At 36.1% G+C, this 20,360-nt stretch overlaps 1 protein-coding gene across 1 annotated transcript in view; it reads left to right on the top strand.

Annotated features, from left to right (window-relative positions):
- Positions 1-20,360, top strand: part of CTNNA3 (catenin alpha 3) — a 1,790,392-nt gene that overhangs the window by 1,415,111 nt on the left and 354,921 nt on the right. Inside the window, exon 13 of the mRNA XM_003258218.3 lies at positions 525-676. Within this exon, the coding sequence (XP_003258266.2) occupies positions 525-676 (152 nt within the window). The remainder of the gene's footprint in view (positions 1-524; positions 677-20,360) is intronic.

Raw genomic sequence — 20,360 nt, 5'->3', positions numbered from 1 at the left:
CTTACTAAAAGGAAGTTTACAATATTTTTATTATTTCTATAAGACAGAATTACTACTTTTAACTAAGTTTTCTTCTGTTTAGCAACTCAATTTCTTTCTTTCTTTAAATATCTTTGTGTTTACAATTCCAACTGTTTTACACACCAGTTCCTTTTTATAATTTCTTGTGGTTTATATTGAATAGGATGAGAAATGATTGTATGGTCCCAAGGTTTTGTAAAAACAAAAATGATATAAAGGAGAAAGATAATCTTTTAAAACATTTATATAAAAATGCCTTTCTCTCCAGAAGCCTGGGGTTTAGAAAAAAAAAAAAATGGCTTTAATTGTCTTTGATTCCTATTAATTTTCAGAGATTCAAGATAATCCTGCAAAAATTTGTGTATCTCTATATTTAAAAAATACAATTAAAGATCTATTAATCAAATATTTGTTTAAAACCAAATTCTACATTTCCTGGAAACTACTGTAGAAATCCAAAAATACAAACAGGACAATCTTCTCCTTATTCTTTATTTTAACAGTAATTCCTGAATTTGTAACACAAGTGAATGTTGCCCTGGAAGCCTTAAGCAAAAACTCATTGAATGTGTTGGATGATAATCAATTTGTGGACATCTCAAAGAAGATCTATGATACAATTCATGATATCAGATGTTCAGTCATGATGATTCGGGTAAGTTTGCTTTTCCTTCCATTGAATTATTGCAATGTTTTTCACCATCTGGAATGCCTGGGATGACTGCAAGAAATGCTTTATTTCTATGCTGTAATGTCAATGCTGAAATCTAGTAAAACTTTAGAAGTTCATATGTATCCCCAAAGTCAGATCTACTGTCACAAACCACACTTTTACTTATGTATTTGGTTATAACTTACACAAATGAGTGCATTTTACTGCTGCGTGTGCAGAAAAGATAGGATTTGTTAGGTGCAGGATTTGTTGAGGTGTCTCTTAGCATGATCAGAAGCCAAAGAAAAATACATAAAGTAATTTGCTTTTTTACTTTTCTTGAACAAAAAGGAAAGAAACTTTCTTATCACTGTAGTGGAATTGATAGGAAAACGTAGTATTTTATGGCCAAACCCTCTCATCCTAGATCATAAAATCACAGAGTGTTCTGCAAGAAATCTCACTTGGAGTTGCTGGCAACAAAAAACACTTCGAAGGTCCCAGTCTGGGAGTTGTCTCTTTGGGGACACATATTCCACCTTCCGAGGCGTGAGAGCACCATTTGTTGCGGGCACACTGTATATATAGAAACCAGGATTGTTGGCCGGGCGCGGTGGCTCACGCTTGTAATCCCAGCACTTTGGGAGGCTGAGGCGGGCCGATCATGAGGTCAGGAGATCGAGACCACGGTGAAACCCCGTCTCTACTAAAAATACAAAAAAAAAATTAGCCAGGCGTGGTGGCGGGCGCCTGTAGTCCCAGCTACTCGGGAGGCCGAGGCAGGAGAATGGCATGAACCTGGGAGGCGGAGCTTGCAGTGAGCCAAGACTGCGCCACTGCACTCCAGCCTGGGTGACAGAGTGAGACTCCGTCTCAAAAAAAAAAAAAAAAAAAAAAAGAAACCAGGATTGTTTTGCCTCAATTATTAATGTAAAGGGTTCTTTTAAATGTTACCAAAAAATGCACATTCTTTGGAAAATGCATACGTAAAGATATGGAGGTACCTTATCTTAAGTGGATTCACCTGAAGACAGACTCTGAAGTAAGGATTTGTGTTATCAGTAGTCTATTTAAGAGAAAATGAGACAAAGTGAAGCAGAGAGGGGAAGAAAACCAAGAAGGTGTAATTATGAGTCACTGCAGGCAACTGGGGCTTGGGGCTTGATCCTGCTGGTAAACTCTGGGTTGTACTGCAGAATGCACCTCAGCACTTCAGAATTATCTTACCTGACGTGAACAAACTGGAGATTTAGCCACCTATTCACCCTGGGTGAAAAGCTACCCTTAGAGGTGTCACCTGAGCCTCATGTTCAGGGCCAATCAAGCTTTTGTGGCCAAAAAAAGTAATTTTCAAGCAGGGTAGCAGGTGCTTGCTGTACGAAGATTCAGTGGGACTGGTGAATATAATTTTTAAGTGTGAATAGAATTCAATTTTTAAGCCTCTGGACTTAACTGTTAGTAAGTCTGTAAGATGGAAATAGAAGTGCTGAGAATATAGGAGTGGAGCATCAGTAGTATTCATATCTGATAGGCCTGAATGTCACTGGCTGTACTGAGCAGTCCATAAGTCATTTGTGGACCTTGTAAAGAAAAGGGCCAGCACATATTAGGGAGTCTGGCAGGGCAGGAGGATGCTGTGGAAGAGCTTGTAAGAGAAAGTCTAAAGGTGCCAAGACAGAGAATCTAGTACATTGAGGCTTGGGAAAACCTGAAAGCAAACCAATTACCATATCAAAGAGAAACGTCAGGATAAATACTTGTGAGCAGCCTACAAGTATTTCTAAGTGATTAGAAAATTTGGCCCTGTACCAATGATTATGTCTGAGCAGAAAGAAACTTTAGCACTTTTCTTGTTGCAAAATTTTTATGCCTTACCTCTGTGGATTAGTGGACTAGTAATAACCCAAAACTGGGAGGTAGGTGAATCCAGAAAAGAAACATTAAAAGTGTAAAGAAGCCACATGAACTTCAGGATATAGTCTTGCCAGAGTGAAACCTCTCCATTTTCACTATCCCTGAGTGGATATTTGAGAATATAAACCAGTGAGATAGCACAGGGGAACCAGGGTAGGGAATGCATTTTTTTTCTTACTAAAGCTATCTAGGGATGAAAAAAAAATCTTATAGCTTCTCCCAGTTAGATGTTCCAGTATTTTTAAATTTCCTCATTATCAAGATAGCTTACTTACAGCAAATCAAATTATCTTGCCATTATTTGTACATGTTCCTCATATACAGTGTTCCTCTGTAGGGCAGGAGAACAATTTATTGTAATTATTAATAGCCTTTGAGAGCAGTGATTTTCTCCCATAGTCATCTCTTTTTTTTCAAGATAAATACTTCCATTTCTGTTAACTTTTTCTCATAGGAATAATTTAGTATTTTGTGTTCTTCACTAGTCCTTATTTAATTTTCAACAAACTTCTCAAATGAGACTATCAAAAATACATTCAAATTAGTGTCTGTCCAATTCAAATAAAGTAGACTTGTTCTTATGTTATTTCTACCGATATGGCCAACTGCTATTAGTCTATATTTTTTTCCACTTAAACATTGTATTTATTGGATAGAAGTTGAATTCCTTTTCCTTTTTTTTATCTTGTTGTTGCCTATGTATGCATCCTTTATTTTGATTTGTTCTGTTCTGGCTCTTAAGTCCTAATCCTATTAAACTGTATGTGATTCTTCATATGATTTATCAGATTGTATTCTGGTTTGGTTGTTGAATTTATCAAGTTAGTATCAATTAGAAACATGAAATGTAGAGTCTTAGTTTCTTCAACTAAATAACTAATAAAAACATTAAATTATATTGGCCCTTTATCTGACTAATCCCTGCTGGAGAGATTCAGTTAAGAGCATTAGTGTTAAGAACCTTTAGTAGCTGATGTTCCATGCAACTGAGAACATGTCTCTTAAGTATATGGTTTGAAAGAGTGTTTTCTGAGTTTTAAGGCAGATATATCATTTCTTTAAGTATATTTTATGGTCAAAAAGATAAAGCAAATAAAATCAGAGCTGCTGTACTTGAAACCAGGGAGGAGCACCCAGAGGCTCATCGTCTCTATCTCTATACCCCCAGTTCCCTAAGCAGCCTCTACGGGAACCTCTACACAACTTCTACAGGGATTCCTTGGAAAAGGATCCATAAACTTATGGACTTAATCACTAACTGGGTTATAGGATAAAAATAAATTCTCACTTAGGTGCAAGTAAATGAAAATCTATCCCTTTTTTTCTTAAAGACTGTCCCTTTTTCACAGAAGAGAATAAACTTGATCTGGTATAATCTTCTTTTTACAAGGTCAAATTTAATGCTGGCCAATATTCTGGCCTTAGAACTGCAAAGTATTTGATCTTTTCTTCAAGGTATCTAAAAAGTGTCAACATTAAAGCAATAAATGTATAATTATACAAGCTCAGGGAGGGATAGGCTATGCTATTGATATTTGTAAGTGTATCAGAATCCCATTTTATGGCTGAATTTTTGTGAATACTCTTCAGTGCCTTTGAAACAATAAAATACTAACTCAAGATCAGAACTTGGCATTTTATAGGGTTTTATAAAAATATGATTATGTCTTTACTATTTGTTTTGATCAATAATTATGCTAGCAGTTGTTTAAAATTCTAAGATAAATACTGTGATATTTAGTATTGCTATTTCCACTGGATTCGGTGTGTGGACAAGTGAGGTTATAGAGTATCATACTTAGCAAGCTCATAGAATAAGCAGTATTAAATATTTTGATCTGTTTGATATTTAATATATACGTGTAAATTATACAACTATTAAGAGTTCATAATATAATGGTTAAAACTAAAGCAAGAAACAAATCTTACTTAGCCTCAATTTCCTCCTTTGTAAGATAGACATGGTATTAAACCTACTTCAAAAGATTATTATGTGTACATGAGTTAATAGAAATGAAATGCTTAATAAATAATAGGCTACAATAAGAAGATAGCTACTACTACTATTATTACCACATACAGCTAGTACTAGACCTACTGAAGCTACTTAATATTTTTATCTATCTTGACTCATATTAACTACATAAGCATGCTTGTAGAGCAACATGAAGGGCAAAGTCCTAAATCAAGAAATCTCTTCTTTTATAAGGCAATGTTTAAATAAGAGGATACTTATGCTTATTAACATCAGGTATCTAAATTATAGACTGTTTAATGCAAATTATGCTTTTGAGCCTATATTAGTTTAAGGTAGCATTATAATTCTGCACATAATTTTTATAGACCCCTTAAAACATGAATAAGAACTGAACTCTCAATGTTCATCTTTTTTTTGGTAAAAGACATTTAACCACAAATGGAGGAAATTTTTAAAGAGTACATAATTGAATTGAGAGAGAGGGTAGTATAAGTGGCCCGCAGTGAAGTATCCTCACAAAAAGAAACAAGATTCAGGTAAAATTATTCTTATAACGGGCATTCAGAATGTAGATTTCACATGTTTTGTTTGTGGATTTTCATATGTAACTTATCAAAGGCGCTTCAAAAATATAGAGATACTTTCCAAAGCCAAGTGTGTAGATTTTCAGGTCCATAACTCAAGTTTGCATTTTCTGTGTTAGTTTTCTAACTCTATATATGAAGGAATAGGAACATATTTTGCATATCTGACTTGATGAAGGTTAATTCTTGAGGAAACAAAGAAAAATAAGATAAATTTACATGGCCCAGTTTACATTAATTGTTTTTGCATGAATCATTTACATGACTTCTAGAATTGGGACACAGTCCGATATACAATATCAGCTTATATAACCAGACAATCTTTGGGTCTGATTCTATTGCACCTACAGGAATGAATAGATTTATGACTTTTCCTGGAACTAAATATAACTTTCTCAATTGAGATTACCTGCAGTGTCACGACTTCTATAAATTTATTTCATTTTCTTCCATAACATTATTTTTTTCTTCGTGGCCTTGTAGACATCTTTTCTTTATGTGTCTTCCAGGCTGAGCTTCTGTCTATTTGAAGTTTCATACTCAAACTACTAAAGGGAAAGACTTTTACAATTTCAGTTAGTCACTAACCAATGTAGAATGTTATCTTATCCAATTACAATTCTCTGGAATTAAGTTTGGAAATGGGCAAATAGTGAAAGAATATTGTGTAAAATCAGAAGACCCGAGTTCAACTCTCAGCTCTATATGTTACCATTTATATTTTTACTTACGTGATGTCATCAGTTTCTTCCCTGCAGGGGAAAATGGAAGAACACTACTGAATTTCTACTTTTAAGTATCATTGTATGTAAAAGTAAAGGACTGAACAGTGTTTCCCGAGACGATGAAAAAAATGAGACTGTCCATGCTTGAAACGCAAATTAGGGCCAAGTGCAGTGGCTCACGCCTGTTTGGGAGGCCAAAGTGGGAGGATTGCCTGAGCTCAGGAGTTCGAGAACAGCCTGGCCAACATGGTGAAACCTCATCTCTACTAAAATACAAAAAATTAGTTGGGCATGATGGTGCGTGCCTGTAGTCCCAGTTATTCAGGAGGTTGAGGCAGGAGAATTGCTTGAACCTGGGAGGCAGAGGTTGCAGTGAGCTGAGATCATGCCACTGCACTCCAGACTGAGTGACAGAGCAAAACTCCATCTCCAAAAAGAAGGAAAAAAAATGCAAATTAAATAAGACATGGACAATAGAGAAATACACTGATACAATGAAACTCAAAATATGTATTTCAATGTAGTAGCAACTAACAATTGGAAAATATTATTTTTAAAGTAGACTATATCACAGCATCCAAAATTATAAAATAAGCGGTAATAATTTTAACAAAACAAATATAATATCTATACTCTGAAAATTATAATACAATATTAAAAAAATTAAAAACACCTAAATATCTGAAGGGATTGATCATATTCCTAAAGTTGGAGACTCAATATTAAGATGTCAGTTATCCCCAGATTGACTTACAGATTGATTTATCACTGTCTCAAATTCTTAGCAGACTCTTATGAAAACCGATCATTTGAGGTGGTTACATTGGAAGATACGTTTGCCAAAACTCATCAAACTGCATTTAAAGTTGTATGTAAATTAGATATTAATAAAGTTCTTTAAAAAATAATCAACTCCATAGCCAACACCTCAGGAAATAGCTAATTTCAAATAGATAAAATCATACCAAATTACAAATTAGGGCTAATTAGAAAAACTTACACAGACTGTTAAAAATGCTGATATCTCAAATATTATAAAATTAATAATACCTTTCTACTTTATAACTGACTGTTTGCCAAACATTTCTAATGTGTGGGAGTTCTCTTTTATTTTTTATTTCTCACATATGTGAATCATTATTTACTATTTTAGATCAGCAGGTGGCATATTTTGGCCTTTGGGCCACATTTGATCCACCATATGTTTTGTATGGCCTGTGGCCTAAGAATGGTTTTAATATTTTTAAATGGTTGAAAAAATTCAAGAGAAGAATATGATATTTTGACTCATGAAAATGGTATAAAATTCTAATTTTAGTGTCCACAAAATCATATTGAAACGTGACTCAGCCATTGTTGTATATCTATGACTCTTTGTGCTACAATGGCAAGGTTGAGGAGTTATGAGGAGACTATAATGGCTCACAAAGCTTAAAATATTTACTACCTGACCCTTTACAGAAAAAGTTTACTAAACCTTGCCTTAGAGATTTTGTTTTAGCCTTTACGAAAATCCTGCCTGGCTATTCCAAGAATCCACTCACCTTTTTATTAGTTTTCCTTTATATATCCAATCATCCCAAATATTTGAATATTAGAATTGTCTTTTCTTCAAGGTTCCTGGAGCTACACGACCACCTAGAATGCCTTCTGCTAACCCTTTCTATTCACAGTCTAGGGTCCCAGGCTGTACTCTCCACCCTCCTCTACTCTTCTTTTCACCCTGATGGCTTGCCATTCATCCAGGTACTCTTTTTCTCACCCTTTCTTTTCTAGATCAAACTCTTGTTTTTTTGTTTAAACTTCCAAATTTTATATTCATGCCCTGATGCTTTTCAAATAAAGTTGTTTAATTACCAGAACCCACCCTTCTCCAAAGGCTGCAAGGAAGTTTTACATTCCTTTTGATATTTTTGCATTATTTGTTCAACACGTAAAGTTAAATTTTAGCCTCGCCTTTGATTATTGTATGTTTTGGAATTCAATTTTTAAGGTTTATAGAATGTTGAAATTCATCAACTGTATTCTGTCATGTCATTTTGTTGTTGTTGTTGTTTCATGTTATAGAGCAGTAGACCTCCCCTTATTCATGGTTTTGATTTTCATGGTTTCAGTTATCTGTGGTCAACCACAGTCTGATAATATTAAATAAAAAATTCCAGAGTTAAACAATTTATAAGTTTTAAATCGTGCACTCTTCTGAGTAGTGTGATGAAATCTCATGCTGTTCCATTCTGTCCTGCCTGGGATAAATCATCCCTTTGTCCAACAGATCCATGTTGTCTATGCTCCCCTCCCATTAGTCATATAGTATCACAGTTCTTGTGTTCAAGTAACCCTTATTTTACTTCTTGATGACCCCAAAGTGCACGTAGTGATGCAGGCATTTCTGATATGCCAAAGAAGCTGTAACGTGCTTCCTTTAAGTGAAAAGGTGAAAGTTCTCGACTTAATAAGGAAAGAAAAAAAATCATATGCCAAGGTTGCTAAGATCTACAGTAAGAATGAATTTTCTATATGTAGGGTTGTAAAGAAGGAGAAAGAAACTAGTATTAGTTTTGCTATCACTCTTCAGACTCAAAAGTCACAGCCACAGGGTATGATAAGTGCTTAGTTAAGATGGAAAAGGCATTACATTTGTGGGTGGAAGACAGAAATGGAAATGTATTCGGATTGATGGCAATCAGATTCAGTACTATCCGAGGTTTCTGGCATTCACTGGATGTATTAGAACATAACCCCTGTGGATAAGGGGGTGGGGGGAAGTGTAGTATTAATTGTGTCTGAAGATTATGGGGATTACAAATGAGTTTACATAAAATAAATATATGCTAAGTGAGTTTAAAATATAGTGACAGGATGAGTATATATATATGGCTTGGCTTGCACAGGACAGTATTGGATTATACCACCTTTTACTTTTAAGTGTCCAATTTGGAGGATAAATTGGTAAGCTCACTAGTTTCTGGGTCCTGATGATACTGCTTGAGGCCCTGTGGTGGATCATCTTCACCCACAGGGCAACAGTTCCCGGTGCTTGGTACTAATGATCATAGTTCCCTGTCAAGCCAGTTTTTCTAACCCCAGGGAACACTTTCTCTCCATAGTCCTAACGGCTATCAAATGTGCTCTTCTCCCCTTCATGCTTTTCCGATACTTTGTTGACTGTGGAGAATTTATTCAGGCACCATTTCCAATTTATTTAATGTATAAAGACTTCATAGCTTTTCATTTTTCAGTGTTAGGCAGATTTCCTAAGTTCATCTAAGTTACTCTGCTCTTCAACCTCACAGGACTCATGAAATGCCAGTTAAAACACTTTGTCCTTTCTGGAAGTAATATGACTCTTTTCTAGTGTTAGGACCAGTTTGTAAAGAAACCACCTACCAGGGGGATTCCTCAGGGAACTTCGTAAAAGGCCAATAGCAAAGTAACCTTAGTTTTATATGCAAATTTAAATCAAACCTTAGTGGAAAGAAGTCTGTAACAGGACTCTTGCTGTTTCTTCTGAAAACAGAATATAAGGTAGGGAAACCTTGGAACGCCTGCTGGCACTGGTCAGCAAGAAGTCTTATGCTCTCAGCACATTTAATGGCCCTCCTCTTGTGTATCCCATTTGAAGAAACTTTTGACTAAGGGAGCAGAGGTGACTGGAGTAAGAAAAAGATATTCAGGAAATGTGTTAAGCTACAAAAGCAGCGCTAGTTAGTGATCTCATTTGCTCATGCTGAGAGAAAGATGTTCAGCTTGAAGTCGTTCTGGGAAGTGCTCTTTCACCAAAGGGTCAACACCACTGGACTGGCAGGAGAGTCCATGGTCCAATAGGACTTTGATGCAGTCTAGTCCTGCACTCAGAGAGCTCTACACAAGTGCAGCTCAGAGCTTTTGACTCAAAGTAGCTGAATATAAGGAGCCAAGCATCTCCCTTTGAAAACACCTTCAGGTGTTCAGGGGAAATGGCTAACATTGTGAACGGAAGGGTAATATGGGGAAGACGGTTACTTGCAGAATCTTAGAGTTTTTGGTTTGCTTTTTGTTAAGTGAATTATTAAATGTCATATTATTATAAACTTGTATAAGTAATTAAATAAGTTAGATTTATATTAAGTATTCAATCTAGTAAGTTTTATTATTTTGGTACAAAAGCTTGTTTTTATCCTAAAAACTCTTAAGGAATGCTAACCTCTTTCTTCAAACGTAAAGTTTCTCTGCGTATCTACATTTCAAAAACAACTTTTGGAGAGTTGAATCAGCCTTCTGGAGAAAATAATATGGGGATACAACTTATAAAATGATGAATTTTAGAAAACAGACTTTGATGTAGCTAATGGAGGGAGACTGGGAATTTTATAACTCCCGTATCTGTAAATTAAATAATAGAATTTCAAAGGGAAAAATATTCTGGAGTCTGACAGCAAAAGTTCTCTAAGTGAATAGGGGTGCTTGAGGTCATATACTGGTAGGGAAAGTCACAGGAAGAGATTCAGGGTCTTCAGGCACCTGAATGCCTAAAGAACATTTCCTCTTACCATAGGAGAATAAAACAGCTCAATGTTTTTATACCATGGGAGCCTTTAGACTCCATAGACTTCCCTTTGTTGATGGAACAGTTAAAAACACATAAATCCCAAGAATCACTTTTTGGGCAATTTGTTAAAGAGCACTTATCCTACTACTACTCTTCCCTGCTCCCTGAGATTCAGACACATTGGCCTGCTGGTTGTTCCCCCAATTCCTTAGACAGGCCCATGCTTCTGGCATCTGTCCACTTACTGTCCTCTCTAACTGTGATGTTTCTTCCAAGACTCTGCACAGGAGGCCTCTTCAGGTCAGCTTCATCCTTGCCTTATCCGACATCCTACACAGATCCTATATAGAGCCACATCTAAAAATAACATCTCCCACCTCAGCTACTCTTTATCTTCTTACTCAAGTTTATGCTTGCATAGCGTTTGTCATGATCATTGACATATTACATATTTATTCATTTATTTATTTTCTTTCTTCCCACAAAAGAATGTAGGCTATATGAAATAAGAAAGATTCAGACCTTTAAAACAAATTCTGTTTGGGTGAAGTGGCTTATATCTATAATCCCAGCACTTTGGAAGGCTGAGGAAGGTGGAATGGTTGAGCTCAGGAGTTTGAGACAAGCCTGGGCAACATGGTGAAACCACCATCTCTGTAAAAAACAGAAAAATTAGCTGGGCATGGTGGTGTGTGCCTATAGTCCTGGCAAGTTGTGGGGCTGAGGCAGGAGGATGGCTTGACCCTGGGGGGTCAAGGCTACAGTTTCTGCCACTGCACTCCTGCCTGGGTGACAAAGTGAGACCCTGCCCCACCCAAAAAAAATGTTATAGTGTTTTGCATTAAATAAAGTGGTTGATTTGGTTTCCAAATTGGACATTTGTTCAAAAGGTAATCATTAGACCTCAAGAAATTAAAGACAAGAACATGTGATGTTACTTTGTTAAATTTTATACTACAAAAATGAAGGACAGTAGAAACTACCTTGAGATATATTTTCACAAAGAATTAAATTTGCTTGATCTGTTATTTAAGATGGTTTTAAGAGTTCCAAAGATGTGTACTAAGCGTTGTATTTTGTGGCCACTAATGTAATTATGAATGCACAGTACATGTCTCTTTGATGCTATTTGTCTTCATAGAACCTTCTGTAAAGTTGGATCCATGTAGTTGTTTTAAAAGTTCTTCATTTCACCTAGTTCAGGTGACAAGATTACTCTTTAAAGATGATGACAGTTGTAGAACAGCCCTGATGAGACTTTCTTAGTGTATGTATTAGTTGTTGGGTTGTGGAAGAAAAAAAGATCCTAAGGATAGAGTTTGTGGAACGTGCTGGAGTGTATTTTATGCACGTTATCTGTTATCAGTCCCTTGGTGTTATAAGCGCTAAAAAGTCACAAAATTATCTATAAATTTAACGATTAAAGTGTGTTTTATACTGTCTTATATTGCAATGTTTGGAACAGAAATCAGAAATTTAATTGAAGTCATAAAATATAGAAAGAGCCCATAACAAAAATTATTTGTAGCCTTAAAAATGGCTGTAAAATATATTGTAACAATTCCACAGTGGTCTGTTTATTAAAAAATATAAAATTAAAATAAAACCAGGGATTTTTATATACCTTCTTTTGTCTCTAAAATTAATGGTTTGGGATTAAATTCACGGCTCCCATTTACCAAAAACTCACATTGACAATGCATTTACAAATGGCTAATCTCTTCCAGTGGAGTTTGCTTATTTAACTCTTAGAGTACAAACTTATTTTAGGTTTACCTCCGTCTTCAAGGAAATTCCCATTCTTTGGAATATCTTTGTGACCCTATGTAAGTCATGTAGTCTTTTAACTTCAGATTTGCATTTGTAAAATGGGGATAACAAAAGTACCTAGGTAAGGGTGGTTCATCGGAGTTTAAAAGGGTTAATGTATGCAAACCATTTAGTAAAATTTCTAGGGCATTGTAACTGCTTAGTGAGTATTAGTTTTTGTAGTAGTTAGAATAACAAATACTACTCACTATAATACAACCCCCAGATCTCAGTAGCTTATTGCAATGATGGTTTATTTATCAACCTTACATTGATCTGATGCCAGCCTGTTTTCCTGAATAGGTCTCTACAAGATAGTGACTCAATGATTCAGTATCTTTCAAACTTTCGATTTTGCCATCTGTATAAGCTGGCCTCCATGTCACTGCAGAAATGGGAGAGAGGGTAGATAATTGAATAGGAAGTTTGGTGGCCAGACCTCAATGCGATGTACTTTCCTCTATATCTCATTGGACAAAATCCATCAAAAGGACCTGAATAAACTGCAAAGGAGTTGGTGAATGCCCTCTTCCTCTGTGCCTAAGAAGAAATAGGACTGATGAACACATAAACATTCCTTGTCACACTCTTTGTTCCAGTTATTGCTGCATAACAAATTACTCCACACATAGTGGTATAAAACAACCATCAATGTATCATGCTCTCACATTCTATGGGTCAGGAATTTAGAGAGGGCACAAACTTCTTCTTGTGCATGTCTGACATCTGGACTAAGGAATAGAAGACTGAAGAAGGCAACATTTGGGACTTGGCTTTCTCACAGCATGGTAGCCTCTGGATAGTTGGGCTTTTTGTGTGACATTTCAGGGATCCAAGAATAAGTTACAGTTAACAAAGCACACGCCATATTGCCTTTTCTATCCTAACTTTGGAAATCATAGAGTGTCACTTCTGTCACAGTCTTGGTTACAAGCAAGTTAAAAGCCTCCCAGATTCAAAGGAGAGGAGACACGAACCCCATTTTTCAATGGAAAGAGCGTAAAGGTCAAAAGGAGCATGTGAGATGAGAAATAATATTGTATCCATCTTTAGAAAATACAAAGTGACCCACTTCTGTCATCCTGCTCTTACTGTCGTAGTCATCATCATCATTATCATCATCATCATCATGATTTTCAACAATAACAGTTATTTTTAACATTAATTATGTGACCATAAGTCAATTTAAACAGTCTTTTGCTTATTAATTAGTAAAATAAACCAATCCAAAGAGTCTTAAATCACTTCAGATAATCATTTGTTTAATGACAGGTAAAGATTTAGAGGTATAATTAGTCAAATATTTTAGTGAATAGAATATTAAATTGCCATATTTTAATGTCTTTTATAAATGTATCTGCTGCCAATTTAAGATATTAAGCTATACATAATCTTTTTGATACCATCTCCTAAAAAATAACCCTTTGAAATAATAACAGCTAGAAAGTATAAAACAGAACAAAAGTCTTGAGGAGGGTATGTGGAATGTGAGATAATCATGAACATAGGAAACATAAAATGAAGAAGACATCATATTGAGAAGTAATTTTCTATCCTGTACAGGATACAGTCAATCACTTGAAAAATGGCTGAGTATTTTCTATCTTTTAAGCACTGTGCTAGATTTTAAGAATGCAAACATGGGTGAGTCATGATCTTTGCTATCAAGTAATTGGCATTCTCATAGAATAAAGAGGTACATAAGAAATGACAGGAATACATTGTGATAAGTAATATAATGGAAGCACATGGAATCATGTTTTAAAATACAGAGGCTTTAAATTCTGCCATGGAGAAAATTATGCAAAGATGTAGCCATTTGTTCACATTCCAGTTGGGCTTTGATGAATGAGTCAGAGTTGGGTAGTTGGAATTATGGCTTAGCACATTTGCAAGGATACAGAGGTAAAGACAGGAGAAAGAACTACAATTAGGTGAAGGTTACCTGGACCCCAGTGTACAGATGGAGGAGGAGTAGAAATATAAGCAGAGTTCAAATTTTTAAGAGTCTTCATGCATGTCAAAGAAACATGACCTTGCTAAATGGCAAGAGGAACAGAATTACTAGACTTCGTATAGAGTGTTCAAAATTCATCCTGTATGGTTGGGGTGGCAGCATAGTCATCCCTTTCAGTTCCTCAGTCACCTGCCTTAAGCTGCCTAATATTTAAAAATTGAGATTCTTTTAGCAAGAGAGAAGGGATAAGAAATAATTGAGGCTGGGCGCGGTGGCTCACGCTTGTAATCCCAGCACTTTGGGAGGCCGAGGCGGGCGGATCACGAGGTCAGGAAATTGAGACCACGGTGAAACCCCGTCTCTACTAAAAAATACAAAAAGTTAGCCGGGCATGGTGGCGGGCGCCTGTAGTCCCAGCTACTTGGGAGGCTGAGGCAGGAGAATGGCGTGAACCCGGGAGGTGGAGCATGCAGTGAGCCGAGATTGCACCACTGCACTCCAGCCTGGGCGACAGAGCAAGACTCCATCTCAAAAAAAAAAAAAAAAAAAAAGAAATAATTGAGTAGACAACAAACAATCTCTTACAATATATTTACTACTAAAGGAGGATAGAAATTTCAATCAAATACTAATTATACCATTTATGCCTCACTAAATGTACTGATCAAATATAATTTTCAGGGATTTCTCTGTCTCAGGATATGGAACCTCTCCAAAAGTGACTTCAGAAGAGTGATACAGATAATACTAATAATGATAATAACAATAATAATAGAAAAAAAAGTGAGGCTTGTATTTGGAACAAGCATTTTTGTATTTGCAATGAGCTGAAGCTAAGCATATGTCAAAAGTATTTCTAACCACTTAAAATCTCAGAGGAGATTTAGGAAATCAGACTGGCAGTCAGGCATGTTCACCACTAGAGCAGCCAAGGTGAAGGGATTGAGGTGCTGTCTCACCAGTTTCAGGGACTCATTGAGTCTGTTCCAGGGTATAACATGTCTCTGATTACAGAAAATGTTGGTATTAAATTGACAGAAGTAATTGCTAGTCAAAATGCAAGTGGGAGATGTAAATGCAAAAACATATGAACTCACCTATTAATGCACAGAGAATCATTTTCTCCTTCAAATGCCTTATTTATTAAATCTGAAGCCTTACATTCAGCTTCAAAAGAACCACATCAATCAGAGAAGGCTGAAAGACAGTGTGTTAGGCCGTGGTGAGCACAGAATTAGAAATCAGAAGACCTTGATCCTGGTCTCAGCTACATGCTATAGTAGCTCTGGAGTCCTGGGTTTCTCCCTTTGATGCATTTTTACATGGTGTTCTAATATATAACGGAGGGGATTATCACATTTGCCTTGCTTATGGCACATTTTCAGGGCCCTTTCCTTCCTTCTTTCCTTCCTTCCTTCCTCCCTCTCTTTCTCTCCCACCCCACTCCCTTCCTCTCTCTTTTCCCTTTTTTCCCTCCCTCCCTCTCTCCCTCCTTCCTTTCTTTCTTTTTCTTTTATCCATTTATTGTCTTTTTATTCACTTATTTTGTTGTTTTATTGAGTACATACTACGTGTCAATAAATCTATCGAACACTTAGCCATACGAAGATAGATTAGACAGATAAGATTTCCATTTTCATGGAGTTTACATTTTTGTGGAAAGAGACAGGGAGTAAAGAAAAATATGGATAAAGTAGTTATGATGAGTGATAGGAAGGAAGCAGGATGATATGAGGAAAAGAAAATTGGCCTAAGAGATAAATCACTTTCAGTCAAAGCAGTCTCTTCCACTCTGAGGAGATTGAATTTTAGTTAGTTAATAAGAATAAGAGTGTTGCAACAATTTTAAAACACTGAAGGAATGTTTCAGGCAGAGAAGAGTAATTGCAAAGATGCTAAAATTTGGAAATGCTTGTTATACCTAAAGAATAGGAAGGAGGCACTGTTTCTAAAAGTTACTGAATGGAGGAATAGAGTGGTAAGAGTTTAGAAAGGAAGACAGACAATAAGTTATTTTGACCTTTTCATACATGCTAAGCTGTTTGAATTTTGTTCTAAAGCATTAATAACTATTGAAATAGCTTTAACAGGGGAGGGGCATGATCCAACATGAATTTTAAGAAGTTTCCTCTGATTTTGTTGAATGTTGACTTTCCAAAAGACTTCCAAAAGTATGTTAAATCAAGCAAAACTACAACTAAGACTTAGTGCAATAAAAGAGAATACCACCTTGAAGTGAGTTACCGACATCCATGTAGCTAATTAATGTCAAAGCTGGGATTAGAATTCAGGTTTCCTGACTCCAAATTCAGTGTACTTTTGGTGTTATCACAACCAAGTAACCATAATAGGTTTGTTGGCCAATGTGTGGATAACTCAAGGTGGGGAAATTAGAGAAGCATTTTAAAGCCTGTGCTGAGTGATTTTTAAAGTGTATCTTGGAAGAGAGAGAACTGGTTGGATTGCGGTGATAAGTAGATTTGGATGAGTGGACAAAATGAATTGAAGGTTTGGTAGTAAATCTTAATGAGCTTATTAATCTTGATAATTGGCCAGTTTAACTGTTTCAGTTTTCTCTTCCAGGAGCAGGTATTTCCTGGAAAAAGCAGCTACGTATTGTTTTGCTTGCTCTTAGTATTATTAACACAGGAACAGGAAGGTCTGCCCAGTCCCTGTCCCTGTGGGACAGAGGATTATGTCGTTTTCAGTTCTCACCAATCCATAGGAAGTATGTTGTTGGAAATGGAGGATGGGCAAGAATAGATGTGAGGATACCAGATATGAGTCTGTTGTTATTTCTCCACTGTCCGATATAGTAGTTACATGTGACTATTGAGCACTTAAACTTTGGCTACGTGAAATGAGATGTGCCATGTAAATGTATGACATACAACAAATTTTGAAAATTTATCAAGGAAAAATGATATAAAATATCATATATGTTTATACTTTACATGTCAAATTAATGTCAATAATATATTTTAACCAAATATATCCAAAATGTTATCACCTTGACTTGCACAAATTATTTTTAATGTGACTACTAGCAAGTTAAAAATTACATATGTTGCTTGTATTGTAGTTATATTAGTAATGCACTAGAGAGTTGCAGAAGAGGTAGACAAATTCAAAACATATTTTGGAGGTAAAATTGACTGAAATTGCTGGGAATGGATGTGGGATTGAAGGAAATTGGGAAACAAATGCGGCTTTGGGGTTTCTTGTTTTGGGGCATTGTGTACATGTGAAAGTAACTTACGGAGTTAAGGAAGACTTGGAGGAATCAGTTTCGGGTAGAAGTCTGATTCCAATTTAGTGGCCTTTGGGCATTGAATTTGCTCATTTTATAGTTATATCAGTCATTGGGTATATGATTTTGGAACTTAGAGCATAAGTTTGACCTATGATAGGAATTGGTTTTTTCTTAGGATGTAATAACATATAGACAGGGTATATTAAAGCAGAAAATATGATATAGAAGCAAACACATTTAGAATTCATGTTGAAGAGGAGGAGCTAACAAAGGAGATTGGCAAGAAATAACTGGGAAAGATAGAAAGGAAACCGAGAAACTGCTGTCTCAGAAACTAAGGCAAGTGTATTTAAATTGTGTACAATATAACTTAGAAGACTTAAAAAGATAACAAGAAAATATGTTCATTGCATCTGGGAATATAGATGATCAAATAGGTAATATATGTTTAGATATTCAGTGAATTGGTGTCAGGGTTTCCTGGAATTGATGACTAAAGCTGTAGCTGGCAAAAAGAGCTAAACACTCTAATTGCAGGTTGAGAAAACTGCCAGCCTGTGAGGACCAGCATACTTCCACTGGGCTTAGATATAATGAGAGGATTTGGGACAGGGAGAGAGGATTAGACTTTTCCAAAATGTGCAGTGTTTAGAGAGGTTAAGCTGTTCTCTCCCTTCCCTTTGGGTTACTTTATGTTGTCCTTACAATATAATAAAGGAAAACAAAAGATACTCTGATACCCTGACAATGACTGAACCCACATTCTGTAAAGTGGTCTCTTTATACTTTGTATAGGCATAAAGTGACACAATTGTAAACAGTATAGTGTTATGATAAGAACTTCTAGTTGTTAATGACTCTTAGTATGTCTCAAATCTAGCCCAGTCTTTTGTTGTTGTTGTTGAAATATGTTATATTTTGCCGGGCGCGGTGGCTCACGCTTGTAATCCCAGCACTTTGGGAGGCTGAGGCGGGCGGATCACGAGGTCAGAAGATCAAGACCATGGTGAAACCCCGTCTCTACTAAAAATACAAAAAAATTAGCCGGGCGTGGTGGCGGGCGCCTGTAGTCCCAGCTACTTGGAGAGGCTGAGGTAGGAGAATGGCGTGAACCCAGGAGGCGGAGCTTGCAGTGAGCAGAGATCACGCCACTGCATCCAGCCTGGGTGACAGAGCGAGACTCCGTCTCAAAAAAAAAAAAAAAAAAAAGAAATATGTTACATTTTCTTGGAAAGCCTCTTCTTTCTTATATCCTTATGAGTATCTGCAGGGAGCCATTAGTCTTTGCCTTGTGCACTTTCTAAAAATATTTTCTTTAGATTTTTTTGGAGAGACTTGCTTTGTTTCAATATGCCCTGCAGAATGCTTCCCCCTGCTGTGTTCTGTTACCCCCAGTGATGGCTTTTGCCTAGCTCTCTCAGTTCTTTCTCTAATGTAAAGACAGCTCTACCTGTGTTTCCTCTTCCAACCGTATGTCTATTATCATAATTAGTTTTCTTATCATAGCTTCAATGAGAATAATAGTTTCAAATCACTCTGAGAAGAAAGTATTTCTGCTTGGGTCACAGCTTAAACAGATTCACCCACGGTCTACTTCAAGGCATTTCTTGTGTGAGGCTAATGAATCTTACTCCACTTCAGTCGTTTCTCCTGTTTATAACTTTATGTCCAGTATGTGGTAGATTACAAAGCCACATTGAAAAAAAACCTTATATACATAAAATAAACATCAGTTAATAAAAATGTTTAAAGTAATATTCCTATTATAAGAATAATGCACTCTTGTTATACCAAATTAAATAATATAGGATAATTTATAGCACAGATTTTAGCCTGACTTACCCCTCTAGTTCAGATTTTTCTCTTCCAGGGCTAATTCCTTCTCAATAATTTTGTATGTATCCTTTAATATCATTTTCTACATAAATCATATTCATTTATATGTATGTATCTTTGGTTTTGCAAAAAAAAAGACCATTCTATGGCTGTTGTTATAAAACTTGATTTGGTTTTTATAATTTTACAATGTCATACATTAAGTTCTCTTAGTTAAAACCCCAAATAAAAGTTAGTGTGGATCCATACCAACTACTGTTGACACAGCTCCTTCTTGTAAGCTTTTCCTTAGGTAGGCAAAACATGAAAGAATAAAGGGGAAAGACAAAGGCAACACACCAGAAAAAAATGAAAACAAATAGTTATTTAAAGGTTTAGATTTAAAAATATGGAAAAAACAATATAATTTTACTAATGGAACACTGTGATGCTGCAAAAATTGAATCATAAAACCATGAAATAATAGTGCTAAATTGAGGGAAAAATTGCCTGTCTCAAAATCCTTGGAGGGCTTTCAAGCCTTCAGAAGTGAAGTGAGTTACCTACATCCACGTAGCTAATTAATGTCAAAGGTAGGATTAGAATTCAGGTCTCCTGGCTCCAAATTCAGTGTACTTTTGATGTTATCACAACCAAGTAACCATAATAGGTTTTTTTGCCCAATATGTGCAAAAAGTCAATATGCTGAGACACAAGGTTGCAGCAGAGAAAGAGGTTTAATGGTTGGGCCATCAAAGGAGAAGATGGGAAGGAACCTCAAATCTATCTCCCCAGGTAGTTTGGGGCTGGGTTTTTAAGGGTTTTGGAGTGGGTCAAAGTGTGGAGATTGTTAATTGGTGGAAGACTACAGGGGGAAGTCATAGGATGGGGAGAGGAAGAAACCATCTCATGTTGATTCTGTTCCTCTGTGGGGGTCTTCAAAATGGTTGTCATCAGCTGTTTCACTGGAATTGGGGATCTGAAGAACATCTTAAGCAATTCTTAAAGAAAAGCCTTATGATTATGATGTCAGAGATTCTATCTATAAGAGCAGTGGGAATGGGGATACAAATATTCAGGATCTAGTGACTTTCGGTTACAAGGAAGTGGGTCAAAGTGCAGCC

The sequence above is a fragment of the Nomascus leucogenys genome, chromosome 18 (assembly GCF_006542625.1).
Source record: "Nomascus leucogenys isolate Asia chromosome 18, Asia_NLE_v1, whole genome shotgun sequence".
Classification (NCBI taxonomy): Eukaryota; Metazoa; Chordata; class Mammalia; order Primates; family Hylobatidae; genus Nomascus; species Nomascus leucogenys.
The sequence above is the reverse complement of the archived record's forward strand: the minus strand, read 5'-3'. Positions and strand labels throughout refer to the sequence as shown.